The sequence below is a fragment of the Lonchura striata genome, chromosome 8, assembly GCF_050655825.1.
Source record: "Lonchura striata isolate lonStrDom1 chromosome 8, ASM5065582v1, whole genome shotgun sequence".
Taxonomy (NCBI): Eukaryota; Metazoa; Chordata; class Aves; order Passeriformes; family Estrildidae; genus Lonchura; species Lonchura striata.
Window position 1 is genome coordinate 1520459 of NC_140710.1, and position 17827 is coordinate 1538285.

Below are 17827 nucleotides of genomic sequence, written 5' to 3' on the forward strand. Positions count from 1 at the left end.
CGCCGCGCCGCCACCAATCAGCGGCGCCTTTGCTGGCGGCCAATCCCCGCGGCGCGTCTTGCGCGGCGTCGTCATGGGAACCGTGCGACGCCATGCCGGGGCCGCGGCCTGCGCCGTGAGTGCGAGCGGGTCGGGCCTAAAGCCTCGAAATTGTGGAAATGAAACAGCTTTAAAGGCTTAAAAACGCCTGGAAATCAATGATAAATTATAGCACGGAACCAATTATAGTAGAGCATTAATTATAATTAATGAATGGGAAAAGTTCCTTTAGTATAAATGGATTACATCCCTTAAAGACTCAGTAATACATAGTAAATTGTAATATGTAACGTTATAGTCTGTAATGTTAAATTATATTTAATGGATTACATAGGCGGCCAAAATTCTGAATTATAAACTGTTTACATCCCTTAAAATAAAAGGCAGCATTAAATGAATTGTAATATGAAATAAATTATATTCTATAATAAGTCATAATAAATCAGTAGTAAAAGTCCTTTATTTAATTTAATGGTCAATACGTAATGAATTGTAATATGTAATAAATTATATTCTATAATAAATTATATTCTCTAATAAACTACATTCTACAATAAATTTCATTCTATAATAAATTACATTCTATAATAAATTACATGCTATAATAAATTATAAGGCATAAGTAGTTGTAATAAATAAATTGTAAAAGCCCTATCTATAAATGGTCGAAATGCTTTACAATAATTGGTAATATGTAATTAATTATTGTGCACAATAAATTATAAAAAATGGCTGCACTCCTTTCTTATATATGGTTAAAATCCTTTGTAATAATTATTGATATATAATGAATTATAAATTATAATAAATTATAATCAATAAATGGCTTCAATCCCACAGTCTTGTACTATAAATGGTTGGCATCCCTTAAAATAATTGATAATACATAATAAATTATCATATGTAACAAATTACATTCTATAATGGACCATAATATAGAATAGTCTATGATAAATAAATTAATGTTAAACGAATTTTATTTATTATTATATTGATTGTGAAATCATTTACATCCCTTAAAATAATGGTTAATATATAATAAATTATAATAATACTTTATTAGAAATGGTTTAAATACTTTAAAATAACTGGTAATGTTATAAATTGTAATAATAATTATTATAATTGTAATAAATGATAAAAGAAATAGTAGAGTCCTTTATTTTAAGAGATTGAAATCCCTTAAAATAATTGGTAATATATAATCAATTATAAAAATCATTTATTATAAATAGTTAAAATCCGTTAAAATAATTGTAATAAATAATAAGTTATATAACAGATGATAAAAATCCTTTCTTATAAATTGTAAAAATTCTTTATAATAATTGGTATTTTATAATAAATTATAATATATTAGAAATTGTAAGAATCCTTTATTAGAAAGAGTTTAAAATTGTTAAAATCCTTTAAAATAATTGATAATAAATAACAAGTTATATAAGAAATGGTAAAAATCCTTTATTATAAGAGGTTGCAATCCCTTAAAACAATTGGCAATATATAATAAATTATAAATGGTTAAAAAATCTTTAAAATAATTGGTATTTTATAATGAATTATAATATATTAGAAATTGTAAGAATCCTTTCTTATAAATGGTAATAAATGGTTAAAATCCTTTAAAAGAATTGGTGATATATATTAATGTATTGATACTATTGATATATTACTATAATTAATATTATAAATATAAATATTGTAGTAATAATAATGTAATCAACATTAATATAATATATTATTATATGGGTAATATTAATATATTATATTCATATTATTAATGTATTATAATAAGTTATATAAGACATTGTAAAAATCCTTTATTATAAATGGTTGAAATAATTTATAAGAAATGGTAGTGTGTAATAAATGATAAAAGAAATAGTAAAATCCTTTAAGAGGTTGAAATCCCTTAAAATAATTGCTAATATATAATCAATTATAAGAATCGCTTATTATAAATGGTTAAAAATTGTTAAAATCCTTTCAAATAATTGGTAATTATAAGTAATTATTAAAAATATATAAGAAATTGTAAAAATATTTTATTATAAATGGTTTAGATCCTCTAAAATATATAATAGATTATATATTACCAAATATATAAGAAATTATAGAAATCCTTTATTATAAATCAGATATTTATAATGGTAATAATTTGATATTTATAAATATAAATGTTACCATGTGGTGGTTTAGATTCTTAAAAATTATATATAATATATATAATATATTAAATATATATTATATATTATATAATTGTATATTATAGAATTATATTATATTATATTAATTATATTATATTATATTATATTATATTATATTATATTATATTATATTATATTATATTATATTATATTATACATAATATTTAATTTCTAGTATATATTAAATATTGAAGAAATAATAAAAATCCTCTGTTATAAATGGTTCAGATCCTTTATAGTGGTAATAATTTGATATTTACAAATATAAATATTACAATGTGGTGATTCCAGGGCGGGGCCGGGAGCCACCAAAGCCCCGAGTTCCCGGAGAACTTCCACGGCTTCCTCAGTTTCCCAGGGAAAAGGCACCGGGAGCAGGGCCCCGGTGGGCAGCCAGGGAGCTCTGCAGGTGAGACGGTCCAGGAGCAGCCTGGGAAACTGGGAAGGGCTGGAGAGCCCTGGAATGGCTGGGAAAGGTGGGAAGAGCTGGAATGGCTGGGTTGGGAATGGTGGGAAGAGCTGGAATGGTTGGGTTGGGAAAGTTGGGAAGAGCTGGAATGGTTGGGTTGGGAAAGGTGGGAGAGCTGGAGAGCCCTGGAATGGCTGGGTTGGGAAAGGTGGGAAGAGCTGGAATGGTTGGGTTGGGAAAGTTGGGAAGAGCTGGAATGGTTGGGTTGGGAAAGGTGGGAGAGCTGGAGAGCCCTGGAATGGCTGGGTTGGGAAAGGTGGGAAGAGCTGGAATGGCTGGGTTGGGAATGGTGGGAAGAGCTGGAATGGTTGGGTTGGGAAAGCTGGGAGAGCTGGAGAGCCCTGGAATGGCTGGGATGGGAAAGGTGGGAAGTCTGGAATGGCTGGGTTCGGAAAAGTGGGAAGAGCCCCAAATCCATCTGTGGGTAGGCCTGGAATGGTTGGGTTGGGAAAGGTGGGAAGAGCTGGAATGGTTGGGTTGGGAATGGTGGGAAGTCTGGAATAGCTGGGTTGGGAAGAGCTGGGAATCCATCTGTGGGTAGGCCTGGAATGGTTGGGTTGGGAAAGGTGGGACGAGCCCCAAATCCACCTGTGGGAAGAACCATGGAGCTCTGGAATGGTTGGGATGGGCACATTTGGGAAAGGTGGGAAGAGCCCCAGATCCACCTGTGGGAAGTCCTGGAATGGTTGGGTTGGACATCCTTGGGAAAAGTGGGGAAAAGCCCAAAATCCACCTGTGGGAAGAACCATGGAGCCCTGGAATGGTTGGGATGGGCACATTTAGGAAAGGTGGGAAGAGCCCCAGATCCACCTGTGGGAAGTCCTGGAATGGTTGGGTTGGACATCCTTGGGAAAAGTGGGGAAAAGCCCAAAATCCACCTGTGGGAAGAACCATGGAGCCCTGGAATGTTTGGGTTGGGCACATTTGGGAAAGGTTCCAAATCCATCTGAGGAAGAACCAAAAAGCCCTGGAATAGCTGGGTTGGGAAAAGTGGGAAGAGCCCCAAATCCATCTGTGGGAAGAACTATGGAGCCTGGAATATTTGGGTTGGGCACCCTTGGAAAAAGTGGGAAAAGCTCAAAATCTGCTTGCAAGGTAGGATCTTAGAAACCTGGAATGGTGGAAAGGTGGGAAGAGCCCCAAATCCTCCTGTGGGAAGCCTGGAATGGTTGGGTTGGGAAAGGTGGGAAGAGCTGGAATGGCTGGGTTGGGCATCCTTGGGAAAAGTGGGAAAAGCCCAAAATCCACTCGCAGGTAGGATCTCAGAAACCCTGGAATGGTTGGGTTGGGAAAGGTGGGAAGAACCACGAAGCCTTGGACTGGTTGGATTGGGCATATTTGGGAAAAGTGGGAAAAGCCCCAAATCCACCTGTGGGAAGGATCTCAGAAACCCTGGAATGGTTGAGTACCCCTGGGAAAAGTGGGAAGAGCCCCAAACCCACCTGTGGGAAGGACCTTGGAGCCTGGAATGGTTGGGTTGCACCTCCAAGCCCATCCCATTCCCAAGGGCAGGCAGCTCCCACCATCCCAGGCTGCTCCAGGCTGGCCTTGGGCACTGGCAGGGATGGGGCAGCCCCAGCCTGACAATAATTAACATTTCTAATAATTAACATTTCTAATAATTAACATTTCTAATCTGAGATTTGTTGCTGGAGCAGCTCCTGTCTCCACCCAAAATCCAGAATATTCCCCCAAGGTAACCTGGGAATCAGGGAAGCACCTGAGCGCCCTTCCTGCACTAAAATATTCCCAACATTAAAAATGTTTAATTACTCACCTGATTAGTTTGGCTCTTCTGTTAATTGGAGGGAATGGATCAGGATCAATAGCTCACCTTGGAGAAGGCACAGGGAGGAGCAGAGCTGGGTGTGACAGTGACAGGAATGTGGCTTTTCCCAAAGAATCCCAAAAAACTGGGGGTGATCCTGCAGGAAAGCAAACCCCTTCCAAGTGCCCTCCCTAATCTTGGCTGGGAACAAAGGGAAATGATCCTGATTATTTCAATTTTTCTCCAGGTTTTTGATGATGAAGGGAAGAATGTGACACCCCGTCCCCTCTTCCAGCCAGACCCAAACGCTGCTGTACCCAGGCAAGAGAAGTTTTATTTTAAAAAATAAAGCGTTATAAGTACTTTATAAAAAGTAAATTACGTATTTTGTAATATTTCATCTTTTTAGTGGTATTTAGTAAGTGCAGACAACTTTTTATGCAAAGTAATAAAACATTACAAATATCAGTTCAACTACCAAAATAAAATTTCTCTGCTTTAATAATATTTAAGCAAGTTACCTGTCTGTGATTGTGTGCATCCACCTCTAAAAGTGGTCTTAAAAAAAAAATAGGAGTTAAAACTCCTAAATTTTGTTTCACTACACTTTCATTTACAAACATCCAGCACGGAGGGGAAAAAACAAAGCAAAAGACTTTGGGCTGACAAACTCAATTAAGTCATGCAGAGAAGGGAAATAATTACTGGTGTTTGAAATGGAAAATCCTGAGCCAGAGCATGATCAAAATGCAGTAAGGAATAATTGTAGTTATTTACAATTTATAGTTGCAATTGCAAACACTGATTTCTGAGATGAAGATTGCTTTTTTTTGCCATGTTTCTCAGGCTGGCTGTTCCAAAGGACAATCCCAGGGCTTGGGATGTCAACCAGGAACAATATACTTTAAAAAATGACATAAAAATACAAAGTACCTCCAGAAAATGAACACTTTTTTTGGTTTTTTGAGACAATTTCTGCTTGTTTCTTGCCCCTGAAGGACACAGGGAAGCAACACATCAACAACCAAGCCTGGCTTAGATGAGACAGAACCTCAACAAGACGCAGCTTTGATGTTGTCTGGTAAAAACCACAGCCAATAATTAGAGATTTCCCATCTCCCATTCCGTCTTGTGGGATCAGCCAGCCCAGGGCTATCCACAAGGAATTTTCCCGTGGGTTTGGAGCAGCAGAGGTGCTGTCTGTTGGTTGTGCTTCGTCCCCAGCCGTGCAGGAGGAGGGGCAGGCAGCCCTGAGGGAGGCAGAGCTGGAGCAGAGGGTGGAGATGGTCCTGTCGGAGTCGGGAACGCTCTGGATGCTGCACCTGCCAACGGCCCTGCTGTCCACCGAGGCGGAGGAGGCTCCGAGGGTCCTGTGGGTCACAAACTTATTTCAATATTTGCAACAAGCAGTATCTGTGGTGTTAAAGTATCTTGGCTGTAAATATATTGTTCATATATATAATATATTTATATATAAATATAGAATATTTATATATAAAATATATTTTTATATGTAAAAATGTTATTAGTATATTTACATTATTCAATATTATATGGTATTATACCATATTATACCATATTATATTATATTCTATAATATTATATTCTATTATATTCTATAATATTATATTATGTTATATTATATTATACCATATTATATTATACCATATTATACCATATTATATTCTATAATATTCTATTCTATTCTATTCTATTATATTATATTATATTATATTATACCATATTATACCATATTATACCATATGATATGATATGTAAATATTTTATTATGTCTACATTGTATTATATTATATTATATTATATATTTTTCTATTATATCGTATTGGTATATATTGTATTATATAGTATATATAGTATATATATACTATATATATTATTATATATTATTATGATTTTATATTATTTTATATTATTATTATTATAGTATATATACTATACATACACACTATATATTATATTTTTATATATTATATTTTATATATATAATATTATACAATACAAATTTAATATTCATAGTATATATATGTGTATATATATACATATGTATATATGTGTATATGTGTGTATATATATTTATTTATTTATTTAAATGTATGTATGTATGTATGTATATATACAAAATTTCCAAAAAGCAGGACATTGAAGACATGGGAAAGCCTCTCCTGATCAGCTCCTTGTCAAAGACACGGAGGATTCCAGGCAGATTTTCCCAGGGAGTCACCAGCCAGCGTTTCCTTTGTTTTCCAGGGAGAGGAATAAGATTTATGCAGAGATTTGCGAGGCTAAAATCGGCAGTGAGTACTTTGAAGAAAAAATAGTGCAAACCATCTCTGGGGCTGCCAAAAGCAAGGAAGTGCAGTGTGAGACCATCACTGTGGCAGAGAAAGGTAAACCTGACAAAAGGGATTTTTCACTCCCACCTCCAGAGCTCTGAGTGCAGGCAGGACAGTGTGGGCTGTGCTGGCCTTTTCTGCCCTTCCCAAATCTTGAATTTAGTGCTGGAACACTGGATCCATTGCAATAAAATTGGTATTAACACCGCCAGGGAACGTTATTGTTGTGTGTAAGAGGCCAAAAAAAATATAGGGAATGCTGTTCCAAACACTTTCCCTTTGTGTTAGTGTATGGAAAATGAGGGAATTAAGCCCAAAAGTAGATAATAATCTGTTTTGAAAAGCTATTTGCCACTTTTTTTGTGGCGTCAGCAGGGCTCATTCCAGCCCCTGAGCACATCAAGGCAAGTTTTAGGTGGGACCTGACCCTGCTCAAGGGGAGCCACCCCAAAAAAACCCTGATGGAGCTGCAGCAGTAACACAAGAGGAGGAACTTTAAAGTTATCTTATCTGCTTTCATGATTCTTATTAAGCACAGGCAGCCTTTTCTGTAAATTTGTAAAAGATAGCAATGAAAAGATGAAATCAAAACATTAAATGAGAAATATCAGTTCAAATATCAAGACCTTTGGAAGCAGAGGTGGTTCCACAGCCCAGCCCAGCAGCTCCCTGCATTCATGTACCAAAAGAAGAGCCCTGTGTGACAGGAAATTCATTCCCAGGGGTGATGGTGACTCCGTGGGATTTGGAGAGTTCACAGCCTGCCTCAGGAGCAGAACCTGCAGAGACAGAAGAACCCGAAAGCCCAAAAGCAGAGAAAAGCAGAAAGTCTCCCACAGCTGAAGAGCACGCTCAGGCTGTGGCTGTCCCTTCTGCCACAGGTAACATTTCCCATTTCTGCCCTGTTCTCATCCTCCTGAACCAGGCACATCCCTGGGATCTGTGGGGAAAACTTCCTGGAAAACTCTGCCTGCAACCTGCAAGAGAGTTTGCTAAAGAATCTTGAATAGGGCTGCACTTCTCTGCACACTGCCTTCAGAAATCACCTTAAATAAAGATAAATACTCAGGGACAAGGTTTGCTTTAAAAAGGAGAAGCAAAATAGCATTTGTGAAAAATTCCAGAAGTATCTGAAAAAGATAAGGAAATTATAATAAGAAAAGATGATAACGGATAAAAGTATAAGAAAAGAAAATTACAGGAAGAAAAAATTCACAGTGAAAGTTTGTTTTTTTTTTTTTTAATTCTCTGCTCTTCGCAGGTGGAGGAAAATTCTTTCACCTCGATCCTTCTGTGTGAAGTTTTATCATGTTCAAAGCATTTATCTCTTCTCAGGCAGTATAGGGGACTCCATGATCCTGGTGGATCCATTCCAGCTTGGAATATCCCACAATTCTGAAATTCAGCTTCTTCCATCTCCATTGCAGAGAGTGCTGCTGCTGCCAGGAGCCACGAGGAGCAGGAATGCCAGCCAGGAGCAATCCTAACCTCAGCAAAGCTGCAGCAGGATTTAGTTGTCATGGAGAGGATTCTCATGGAGAACATTTTCCAACCCAAACTCACAGTTTATCGGCAGATTCCTGTCCTCATAGGTTTGTTCCTTGCTCAGTACCCTCTTCCCAGCCAGAAATTCCCAATTTTCCACAGAAATCCCTCACTTTTGCCTGGGTAGCTCAACCCACCTGCAGCAGACCTGGCTCACTCCAGCCCAATCCAGCTGTCTGCTCTGTCCCCAGCCAATTTTAGTCACATTTTAAGAAGTTAGGATGTCTTAATTCCTCAAATGTTCACTTTTTTTTTTTTTTTTTTTTTTTAACCCTGCAAAATATTTGCTGAAAGGGCAAAGTTTTCTTCTGGTGTGAATAATTAGGGTGAGATATAACCTATGATAATACAGTTTATATAATATAGGTTATATATAATAATATGGGTTATATATAATAATATAGGTTATATACAATAATATAGGTTGCCTAATATAGATTATGTATAATAATATAGGCTATATATAATGATATAGGTTACTTAATATAGGTTATATATAATAATATAGGTTATATATAATAATATGGGTTATATATAATAATATAGGTTACCTAATATAGGTTATAGATAATAATATGGGTTATATACAATAATATATATTATATAATATAGGTTAGATTTATATTTATATAATGATACCTATAATTAGGTAAGTGAAATATGTCCACTCACATTCTGCATCTGTACATTTTAGAACCTGTTGTTACCTCGGACACTGAGGTGGAAGAAGATGAAGATGAGGAGGATGAGGATGAGGATGAGGAGGAGGAGGAGGAGAAGCAGGAGGAAGGAGCAGAGCCAGCTCAGAGCCCAGCAGAGGGGGCAGGCCCCAGGCTGGAGCAGCTCTGGTCCTACCAGTGTGATTTAACCTGGGCTCACAGCGTGAGCAGCATGGCTTGGAACAAGGTGAACCCTGTGAGTCCACAAAGCATTCCTGAGCTGGCCACAGACTGGGACCAGTTTACTGCTGGTGAAAATAAACTCCTGATCCGGGGCTGCATCTCAAAGATGGATCCAGTCCCTCACTCTTGCTGCTTTGATCTATTGCTTTCCCTGCACCTGGATCAGCATAGCTTTAATTGGCCCAGGATTTCATTAATTGCTCCAGTTTACCCCGAGCAGCAGTGTTCATAGACTTGGTCTGCTCTAAAATTGAAATTTAACCCCTGCTGCTGAACTTTGTTATCATTGATGGAGTTTATTTGTGGTAGTTTAGACACCACATCTTTCTCTCCAGCAGGAGAGAAAGTAAAAGCTTTCAGCTTCTCATCTAACCAGCCCTCATCTTCGCAGCAGTGAATGAGAAGAGGGTGGAGGTTTGGGATCTGATTTTTTTTTCTCCCAAAAAAAGCAGAATTCCTCAAACTTTAAGGATAAAATGCACAATAACAGCACAGAAGGCAAAGCTCCCTAAAACTGGTCATGTAAAGCTCAGTTTTCCCAACAGAAGTGACTTATTAAACAAAAATAATTAATGGAAAAGAGGTAAACAGCAGCTGAGGATGAGAAACAGAAACCCAGCGAGGGGAAAAAAAAGAAAAAAAAAGAGAGGAAATAAAGACCATTTAATGCTTTTAGTGCACCAAATGTCCAGCTATTAAAAAGTTAGACACATTTAGAGATTTCAGTCTTAGAATACATGGCAAACAATCAGCTACTTTTAAAATGCACAAACTACTTGGTATATAACTCTCAAACTACTTGTTGAGTGCAAGAAAAGAAAAATTACTGGAGCTGGAGGCTAAAGGTTGCTGGTTTTTACTTCTGCCTGTGGAAAGGAATGAAGGGAATTCCCTGGACTGTGGAAAGCTAAAAGCCAGGAGTTTGAGGTGCTCTCTGAAGCTCCTTTTGCACCTAACCCTGCGAGGGGAAAATTAGAAGTACTCCATTAAATAATGCACATTAAAATATGATTATAGAACAAAGTATCTCCTGCATAGTAGAGAAATTTTGTTATTCCAGACTTTGCCTTGACACAAAGGTGCCTTTGGAAATGTCCTGCTGAGCTCTTGCTGTTGCTGTGTGCTTGCAGGATCTCTTGGCAGTTGGTTACAGGGAGTTTGTTTCTCGGGATCAGAAGAAAGGCCTGGCTTGCTGTTGGTCACTGAAGAACCCCATGGTAACGAGCCCTTTTGTTTGCTTTTCCTGCAATCTGCTTTTCTCTGGACAATTTCTGCTTTATTTCCCTTTTAGCTACAATTATTTACTCTTAACTTCTCGCAACGCTGTCAATAAAAGAGGAGATTTTATAGCTGTAATATTTACACCTCTGCAGATCAATCTGAAAAGGGATCCTTTTAAAAGCAGCCATTAAAAACAATATTTGGAAATCTCAGTTACAAAGGGTGCCAGTAAAAAAAATCTGATTGCTATGAATTACAACATTCCAGTTTGATTTCTGCTACAAACTTCTCTTGGCCAAAACTGCATTAAACTAATTTAAACCAGGCAGAGTCAAATCTTTGATGCATCATTAGAACACCAAATATTCTAATGATTCTCTGCTGTCACCACAGATATTTTTATATATTTGGTTTGGAGTAGCTTCACCTAACTTATTTCCAGTGTCATATTTCCACCCAATCTTTATCTTTTTATCAGTTGTAGCAAGTAATACATGGTGCCAATCAGAACATAGAATCATTTCTGGTCCCTGTGGCTGTCGAGGCAGGATGGGAATGAGGAGACTCTGATCAGAAGGCTGCTGAGAGTAAAACTCTGGTTTATTCAAAATCCACTGCTCTTTTATACAGAGCTTCGTGAGGACCAATTCCTGAGAGTAAAATTCCCATTTATTCAAAATCCACTGCTCTTTTATACAGAGCTTCGTGAGGACCAACTCCATTGGTCCTGAAGTGAGAACAACACGCACCATTGGTGTACAGTGCGTGATGCACAGTGCTAGAACTCAACTATAAACAAGGAACAACAAGGAGATAAAGAATTATTTACATTCTTCTCCAGCTCTTTCCCTGGCTTCTGCCTGTCTAGAAACTCTCAGTTTCTTTCTTTGACTGAATCTCAGACCCACACTGTGGCCACCATCACTCGAGCTTTCCAGCAGACGCCGAGTGCCCAGCGCCAAGACCGAGGTAAATGATCACCCAGCTGAGAACTCTGCTGTTCCTCTCTCCTGGGCAGTGGCCAGAGCGCGTTTTCCGCTGCGAGCACGGCGTCACCGCTGTGGATTTCTCCCTGGCCAGCCCAAACCTGCTGGCAGTGGGCACGGCCGATGGGCGCGTGGCCATCTACGACGTGCGGAGCCGCGGGGACGCCGCGCTGCTGGACAGCAGGTCAGGCTGCAGCTCACCTCCTCCAGCCCTGAGCCCGCAGGCTTGGGAAGGGCCAGCCTTTCCCTCAGCCTCTCAGGAGCTGCAGCTCCTTACCCCCACCTACCTTTGATTTTCCGTGTCCTACCTGGGGCATCCCAGCCCTGCGACGTAAATCCTTACGGGACACCAGTGGTAGGCTTGCTCTCTGATCCCTTGTCTTAGTTTGAAAAGACAGGAGTCTGTGAAGGATGCCAAGAGCCTCCTGTGAAATGTGTGAAAAATGCACATTTTATCAGTGGCTTTTCGCAAATGTTACAGTGAATATTATATGTGTGATGTTAGAAAGTTATGCTGTATTAATTCTCTTACATAGTGTGTTAAATGTAGTTTTAGGTTCCAACATGTTAAAATAGAGACTATGTATGTGGGGAAAGTTTGGGGTTTTTTTAAGAATGAAATACTCACTTCGAGGAGCACCTGAATCTTCCAAAGGAGAGGAATTTATGGCTTTTTATCAGAAGAAGCTAATTTCTTCAGGCCTTGCTCAGACTCGAAGACACCAAGGGATTAAAGGAAACAGTTAATGTACAACAGAGTTTCTTGTTTAGAATAAAATATATACATAACCATGAAGGATGTATAAATATACAACAAGTGTATTGGTTTAAGGTGATTCCTTTGTTCACAAGGGATGCTTTTCGTGACTTAGTGTCCAAGAGCATCCAGACGTCCGTAATTCTTTGCTTTTTATTATCTTGCAATTGTCCTAACTCTAAACTTTATTACTCTAATTGTATTACTATTTTTATAACAATTTTATTATTATTAAACTTTTAAAATTTTTAAAAATCAAGTGATTAGCTCTTAACGAAGTTTTTCACAAATGGAAAAGGTAAACCTCTTCCCTCCGAATTACTACAATTTCAAAATTAAAAGGCTCTCAGGCAAAGAGATGGGAATGGGAATAACAGTTCTTTACTAGAAAAAAAAAACCTAAATAAAAATAATAATAAAATTGTAATTAGTATAAACAAAAATAGAGTCAGAAACCTGATACCCTGAGGAGTCAGGGTGTTGGGAATAATCCAGTGAAATGGTGGCTGCTCCTCCTGCAGTGGCAGATGGAATGCTGCTGGAGTGGGGATCTGGAGAAGGGTGGAGTTTTCTCTGAAGCTCTGGGGATGGAGTAGCTGGGCCTGGTCTTCCTCTGGGGATCCAGCAGGGAAGAAGCTGCTCCTCTGGGAATCCAGCAAAGGGCTGCTCTGGTGTCCCAAAAATGCTGATTTTATGCAGGTAGGAATGCTTGGCTCCTCCCTCTGGGCGGAGCATCTCCCAATGGGCTGATGGAACTTTCCCAGCCATGCAGGGAGTCATTAATGGCCATTAACAGAAGACACTGTTCTTGGAGAGATAAGAAAACTGCCCCACCTCCAACAGATGGCAAATAGAATACATGCTGATCTTACAAGCCAGGACATCCCTCTTGCTAAAACTAGAGAGAATATCAGCAAAAGTAGGGGTTGAGCAGGAATTAAGAAGAAAATGAGAGAGGGGATGGGTGGGTGATGAGGAGGGCACCTGCCCTAAGGGCAGCTCCCCAGGTCTCTCCTGCAAGGTGCAGACTGATTTCATGGTGCAAGCACGTAAGCAGTGCCCTGAAACTAATTATCAAACATGTTGAATAAGGAAACATTCTCCTGGAGAAAACAACCAATGTTCAGACCGTTTTTTAAAAAGAAAAGCTAAACATTTCTTATATAAACATTTTAAAAAAAAAGCTAAGCATTTCTGTTATAAGAGTTAACAGTCATTACAAAGTGGAAGCTTAATTATTTTTGTTTGTTGTCTTATCTTTTCTCATCTCTGATTTACCACGTGTATCTTTTTTGTCCCAGTGCATCCCTAAACAAACACAAAGGTCCTGTGTGGCAGCTGAGGTGGGTGGAACAGGACAGAGGTGCAGCAGCAGGTGACAAAGGAGAGAGACTGATGTGCATCTCAGGAGATGGGAGAGTGACCCAGTGGTTCATTCAGCAGAGGCTGGACTGCTCTGGTGAGCACCTGAAACTGCTCCCTTTGACTCCAGCTGACATCCTTTACACCAGCAACCCCACAAAACCTTTCAGAGCTGCTGGGCACCCCAAAGCAGCACGAGTTCCTCAGTCCTGTTTGACAAAACCTCCTGCTCTTTGCACAGATGTGATGAAAATCAAGCGAACGGAAAGTGGGAAGAAAAAATTACCAGGTGAGAGAGAAAGGAAGAGTGAAGGTCCCATATCACAACAGGCAGCTGGCCTGTGCTTCGACTTCCACCCAGAGGTAGGCTCAGAAAGCCCATCCTGGCTGGAGCATTAGCCAGGAAAACTCTGCAGCAGAGGTGGGATGCTCAGCTGGAGCTGCTTTAATTGGAGCTAGCCAGGGCCTTGGTGCTGCTATTTAAAGCATGTCTATTTTGAAATAAATTGCTTTCTGACAACTAAGATTTACCCCAAATGGGTGAAATGGTAAAACAATGATGTCCTGATGCTTAGAGAGGCTGCCTGGAGCAGAGGCTAGACAGTGTTAAAGGAATACTTATTTATTAAAGGGATTTTATTAAAGGCCCTTCAAAGTCTATGCCTTGGGCAGTGCAAGAGCCTGGCCAAGGCTCTACACCAAGATGGACTCTGAGTCAGGAGTTCCATACTTTTATAAGTTTTGGTCCATTTATTTGGGTTAATTGTTCAATTCCAGCTCCAGGTGATGCAGCCCCACCCTCCCAGTCTGCTCTCCTCCATTCCCTGCTGTTTGCACTTTTTGGGCCTGAAGCTGCAGTGGTCTCCTTGGCTCTGAGCTAGAAAAGGATTGTTCTGTCTGACTGAACTGCTAACACTTTATATGAAGCTCAGAGTTATAAACCAATGCAGTGCAGAGTCTGGAAAATAGGAAAGCTCAAACTTCAGGCATCACTCCCAGCCACGTTACTCACATTTCCTTGGGCAGGCCTCGGGGCAATTCCCCTCTGTGTGATGGCCAAGGCTGGCAGAATTTGTCCAACACCTCCCACTCAGCTCAGCTGAGCTTCTCTTCATCCAGCTGAGCCCTTCCTCCACCAAGCTCTTGAAAAAATTCTTTCATTTTCCACATGGATTGCTGAAAATCCAAGATTTTCAGGAGTCAAACCCCGGCACGTTGCGCATTGTTGGAGAATGCACTCAGCAAATGTTCAACGTTGTGGTTCCACTTTCCCACCACTCACAGGAGCTCCTCCTTGGAGCTGAACTCCTCCAGCCCTGGAGGATTTCTGCAGGAGTGATAAATTCATCCAGCCCAGGCTACTTTTCCCTTTCTTTCAGGATTCTGATGTTTTTCTTGCTGGGACAGAAGAGGGCCACATCTACTGCTGCTCTTGCTCAGGCAAGGAGCAGATTCTGGGGACATACAGAGGCCATAAGGTGAGTGACACTGTGAACAAGGACAGCAGGAACTGCTCATCTCAGAAATGTAATCTTTGCTTATATTTACTGAACACCTGCAATAAAAGAAACCTAAACTACTTCTCTTATATTAGGAATTAATTCCCATAGCATAAAGCATCACAGTCTTACAGGATTACTTTCTATGCTGTCAGGATTTTTTCAAGTAATTTATTAAAACTGGTACTAGAAACTGTTTTAAAGCTTTAACTCTGGCTTTATTTTAAGACAGCAATCAGAAATCTGATTGTCCTGTAGAGTTAAATAGTCTCACCTGTGGGAGAAAGGCTGGGTAGCTCTAGAAGAGATTCTGTAGCTCCGCAGCAGCACCAAGTTCTGTTTTGTTTCTCTCCACACAGGGCCCCGTGTACAAAGTTGCCTGGAATCCCTCGAGCACAGACATGTTCCTGAGCTGCTCTGCAGACTGGAGCATCCTTTTGTGGCACAAGGATTCCCACAGGCCCCTGCTAACCTTCACTTCTGTCACAGCTTTTGTTCACGACATCAAGTGGGCTCCACAATCTGCCCTGGTCTTCGCAGCAGTGAATGAGGAGAGGGTGGAGATTTGGGATCTGAGTGTCAGCATGTGAGTAGGACTCTTCTCAAGGAAGATTCTGAAATTTAATTGTCACATTAATTACCTCACCTGTGTTTTTATCAGATTGTTACAGCACCACATTGGCTCGCTCAAACTGTTGCATTTTGGAATATTTGTCACAGTCTCAAGCTACGGCAGGGAAGGTTTAGGTTGGATATTAGGAAAAAAATTTTCACTGAAAGAATAATAAAATAGTGGAATTGTCTTCTTAGGGAGGAGGTGGAATCACCATCTCTGGATGTGTTTAAAAAAAGACTGGACTTGGCACTTGGTGCTATAGTTTAATTGTGGTGTCAGGGCATGGGTTGGACTTGATGATCTCAGAGGTCTCTTCCAACCTCGTTATTCTGTGATTCTGTTGTGTAAAAGCAGATGGTGCTCACCAGAGATGTGGGGTGAAAAGAGAAGGAGCTGGGTGCCTCATGGAGCTGATAAAGTGTAAATCTGCCCTTTTTCTGCAGAAATTGTGGCAGAGTTAGAAGGACTAAAACCAAACCTGAGCAACTTTGGTAAAGATTGGATGGTCTGAAGTTGAGATGACATTTACCTGTGACCTTGTCCAGCTGCTCTGGGTTTTGTGTTACTGGCACTGTGAAGCCCTGGTGGATCCAGAGCCCTGCCACATCCTGCAAATTATTCATCTGACAAAAAATATTAACCACCACTTTCCAGGTCAGGACAAGATTTTAGGCAAGCAGAGTATCTTAGTTAACAGCAGCTGGGATTCTTCTCCTGGCACAGCCCAAACCAAGTGCTGCCTCACTTCCCAATTTCTGAGCTAACCTAGAAAATGAACTGTGCAGCCTTTCAGCTGATAAATGCATGGAACCCATGAACTCTTGGCTTGCAGCTTCCAGCCCGTGCTCTCCTGTGCTGCCAGCCCTGAAGGGAAGCTCAGCTGCCTCCTGTTTGCCAGGAACGCCGAGTGCCTGCTGCTGGGGGACAGCCGTGGCCAGGTGGGGGTGTGGCAGCTGCACAGCCTGGCTGTCCCCAACGCCCAGCAGGTAGGGCTGTGCTCAGGGGGCAAGGCAATCCTGGGAAACACCCACCCAGGTGTCAGAATCTGTGATATTGAAATGATTCTGAGATGGTAAAAGTCTCTGTCTGTCAGCCCCACTGCCAAATCAAAGCCATCATTGGTCTGTGCTGGTTCCCAGGTTGTTTATTCTGTTTATCTCTCACATGTTCTGCTGCCCTGCCCAGCTCTGTCCTGCAGGGCAGCGTGTGGGGCTCTGCCCTCAGTGGGATGTGACAAACATTAAATACCAGAAACTCCCTGGGCTGGATTTACAAGAACGTGCCAATATCTGTCACCTACGTTGGACAGTGTGTCCCCAGCCTGAACCAACAGGAAAATGCCAACACCACAGTGAGACATGGAGGGCATGAAGAAGGAGAAAAAGGACAAGGCACACCCAATTTCCTCCAGCTTGTCCCCTTTGGACCCCTCATCTAGAATCCTAAAATTTTACTTTTGCACCCATGCCACACTTAATTATTGCTTATATCAAACACTCAGAGCTGGTAATTGATCCTGTAAGATTGAAAACTCTTTTCCATGGCCAGAGATCACAGCCAGTGTCTCTGGGGCTCTGTCCAGGGGGTTCCTGAGCCCTGCCAGGGTCCCAGGGCAGCCAGAGGGATGCCCTGGGCTCCCACACTGAGGGAATACTGCAATAGGTGGGATCACAATTCCAGCACCCGCTTAAAAGGTGGTGGTTCCTGCTCTTCTGCTGCCACACCACTGGAAATTAATTTCATTTATAAACAAGATAAAGGTTTGCATGCTGTCAAATACGACAGCACAAATGCAACCCAACCTGGCCTGCCAAAAAATGCTTTTTTCCAGCATTAACAGAATTCCACAGAAGAATCAGCTCGTTTTCCTCTTGTTTTCCAGGTTGGTTCCTTGTGTGACATTGTTGCTCCTGCTGGTGCTGTTTAACAGTAGCTGATATCCCTTCTCCTTCAGAAACCCTTGCTGTAGTAAGAACATAAACTTGTTATGTTTTTTAATCAATAAATTTTCTCTTTGAAACCACACTGCTTAGAAACTTCTTTCAAACGGCCTCGATTTCCTCCTGGAAGTCTCCTCACCAGTGCTCATGGATGGGGCCCTT

General features: G+C 40.4%; 1 protein-coding gene and 1 long non-coding RNA gene across 3 annotated transcripts; one reads left to right on the top strand and one right to left on the bottom strand.

Annotated features, from left to right (window-relative positions):
* Positions 1 to 54: 54 nt before the first annotated feature.
* DNAI4 (dynein axonemal intermediate chain 4) lies at positions 55 to 17745 on the top strand. 2 transcript variants are annotated; one of them, XM_085586094.1, is made up of 17 exons: positions 55 to 115; positions 2538 to 2655; positions 4731 to 4804; positions 5482 to 5564; positions 5708 to 5855; positions 6752 to 6891; positions 7560 to 7718; positions 8265 to 8429; positions 9077 to 9297; positions 10415 to 10501; positions 11524 to 11675; positions 13550 to 13707; positions 13852 to 13973; positions 14990 to 15088; positions 15469 to 15695; positions 16558 to 16711; positions 17608 to 17745. In XM_085586094.1, the coding sequence occupies exons 1-17, from the start codon at positions 93 to 95 to the stop codon at positions 17650 to 17652; spliced, it is 2175 nt and encodes a 724-aa protein (XP_085442220.1). In that variant the 5' UTR covers positions 55 to 92; the 3' UTR covers positions 17653 to 17745. The 2 variants fall into 2 exon arrangements, with proteins under 2 accessions (XP_085442220.1, XP_077641661.2); XM_077785535.2 differs by having other exon boundaries at positions 16558 to 17745.
* On the bottom strand, positions 4798 to 7603 carry LOC146766721 (uncharacterized). The gene is made up of 2 exons (XR_014956992.1): positions 7464 to 7603; positions 4798 to 5853 (listed from the first exon to the last, which is right to left on the bottom strand). It is a non-coding gene; the product is annotated as an uncharacterized LOC146766721 (long non-coding RNA).
* Positions 17746 to 17827: the final 82 nt, after the last annotated feature.

What these genes read in the sequence shown, in the direction of transcription:
- DNAI4 (XM_077785535.2), top strand. Translation starts at nt 93, where the DNA reads ATGCCGGGGCCGCGGCCTGCGCC. An exon ending in CCGGGGCCGCGGCCTGCGCC is followed by an intron (nt 116 to 2,537) that starts GTGAGTGCGAGC and finishes TGGTGATTCCAG; the next exon opens with GGCGGGGCCGGGAGCCACCA. An exon ending in CCAAACGCTGCTGTACCCAG is followed by an intron (nt 4,805 to 5,481) that starts GCAAGAGAAGTT and finishes TTGCCCCTGAAG; the next exon opens with GACACAGGGAAGCAACACAT.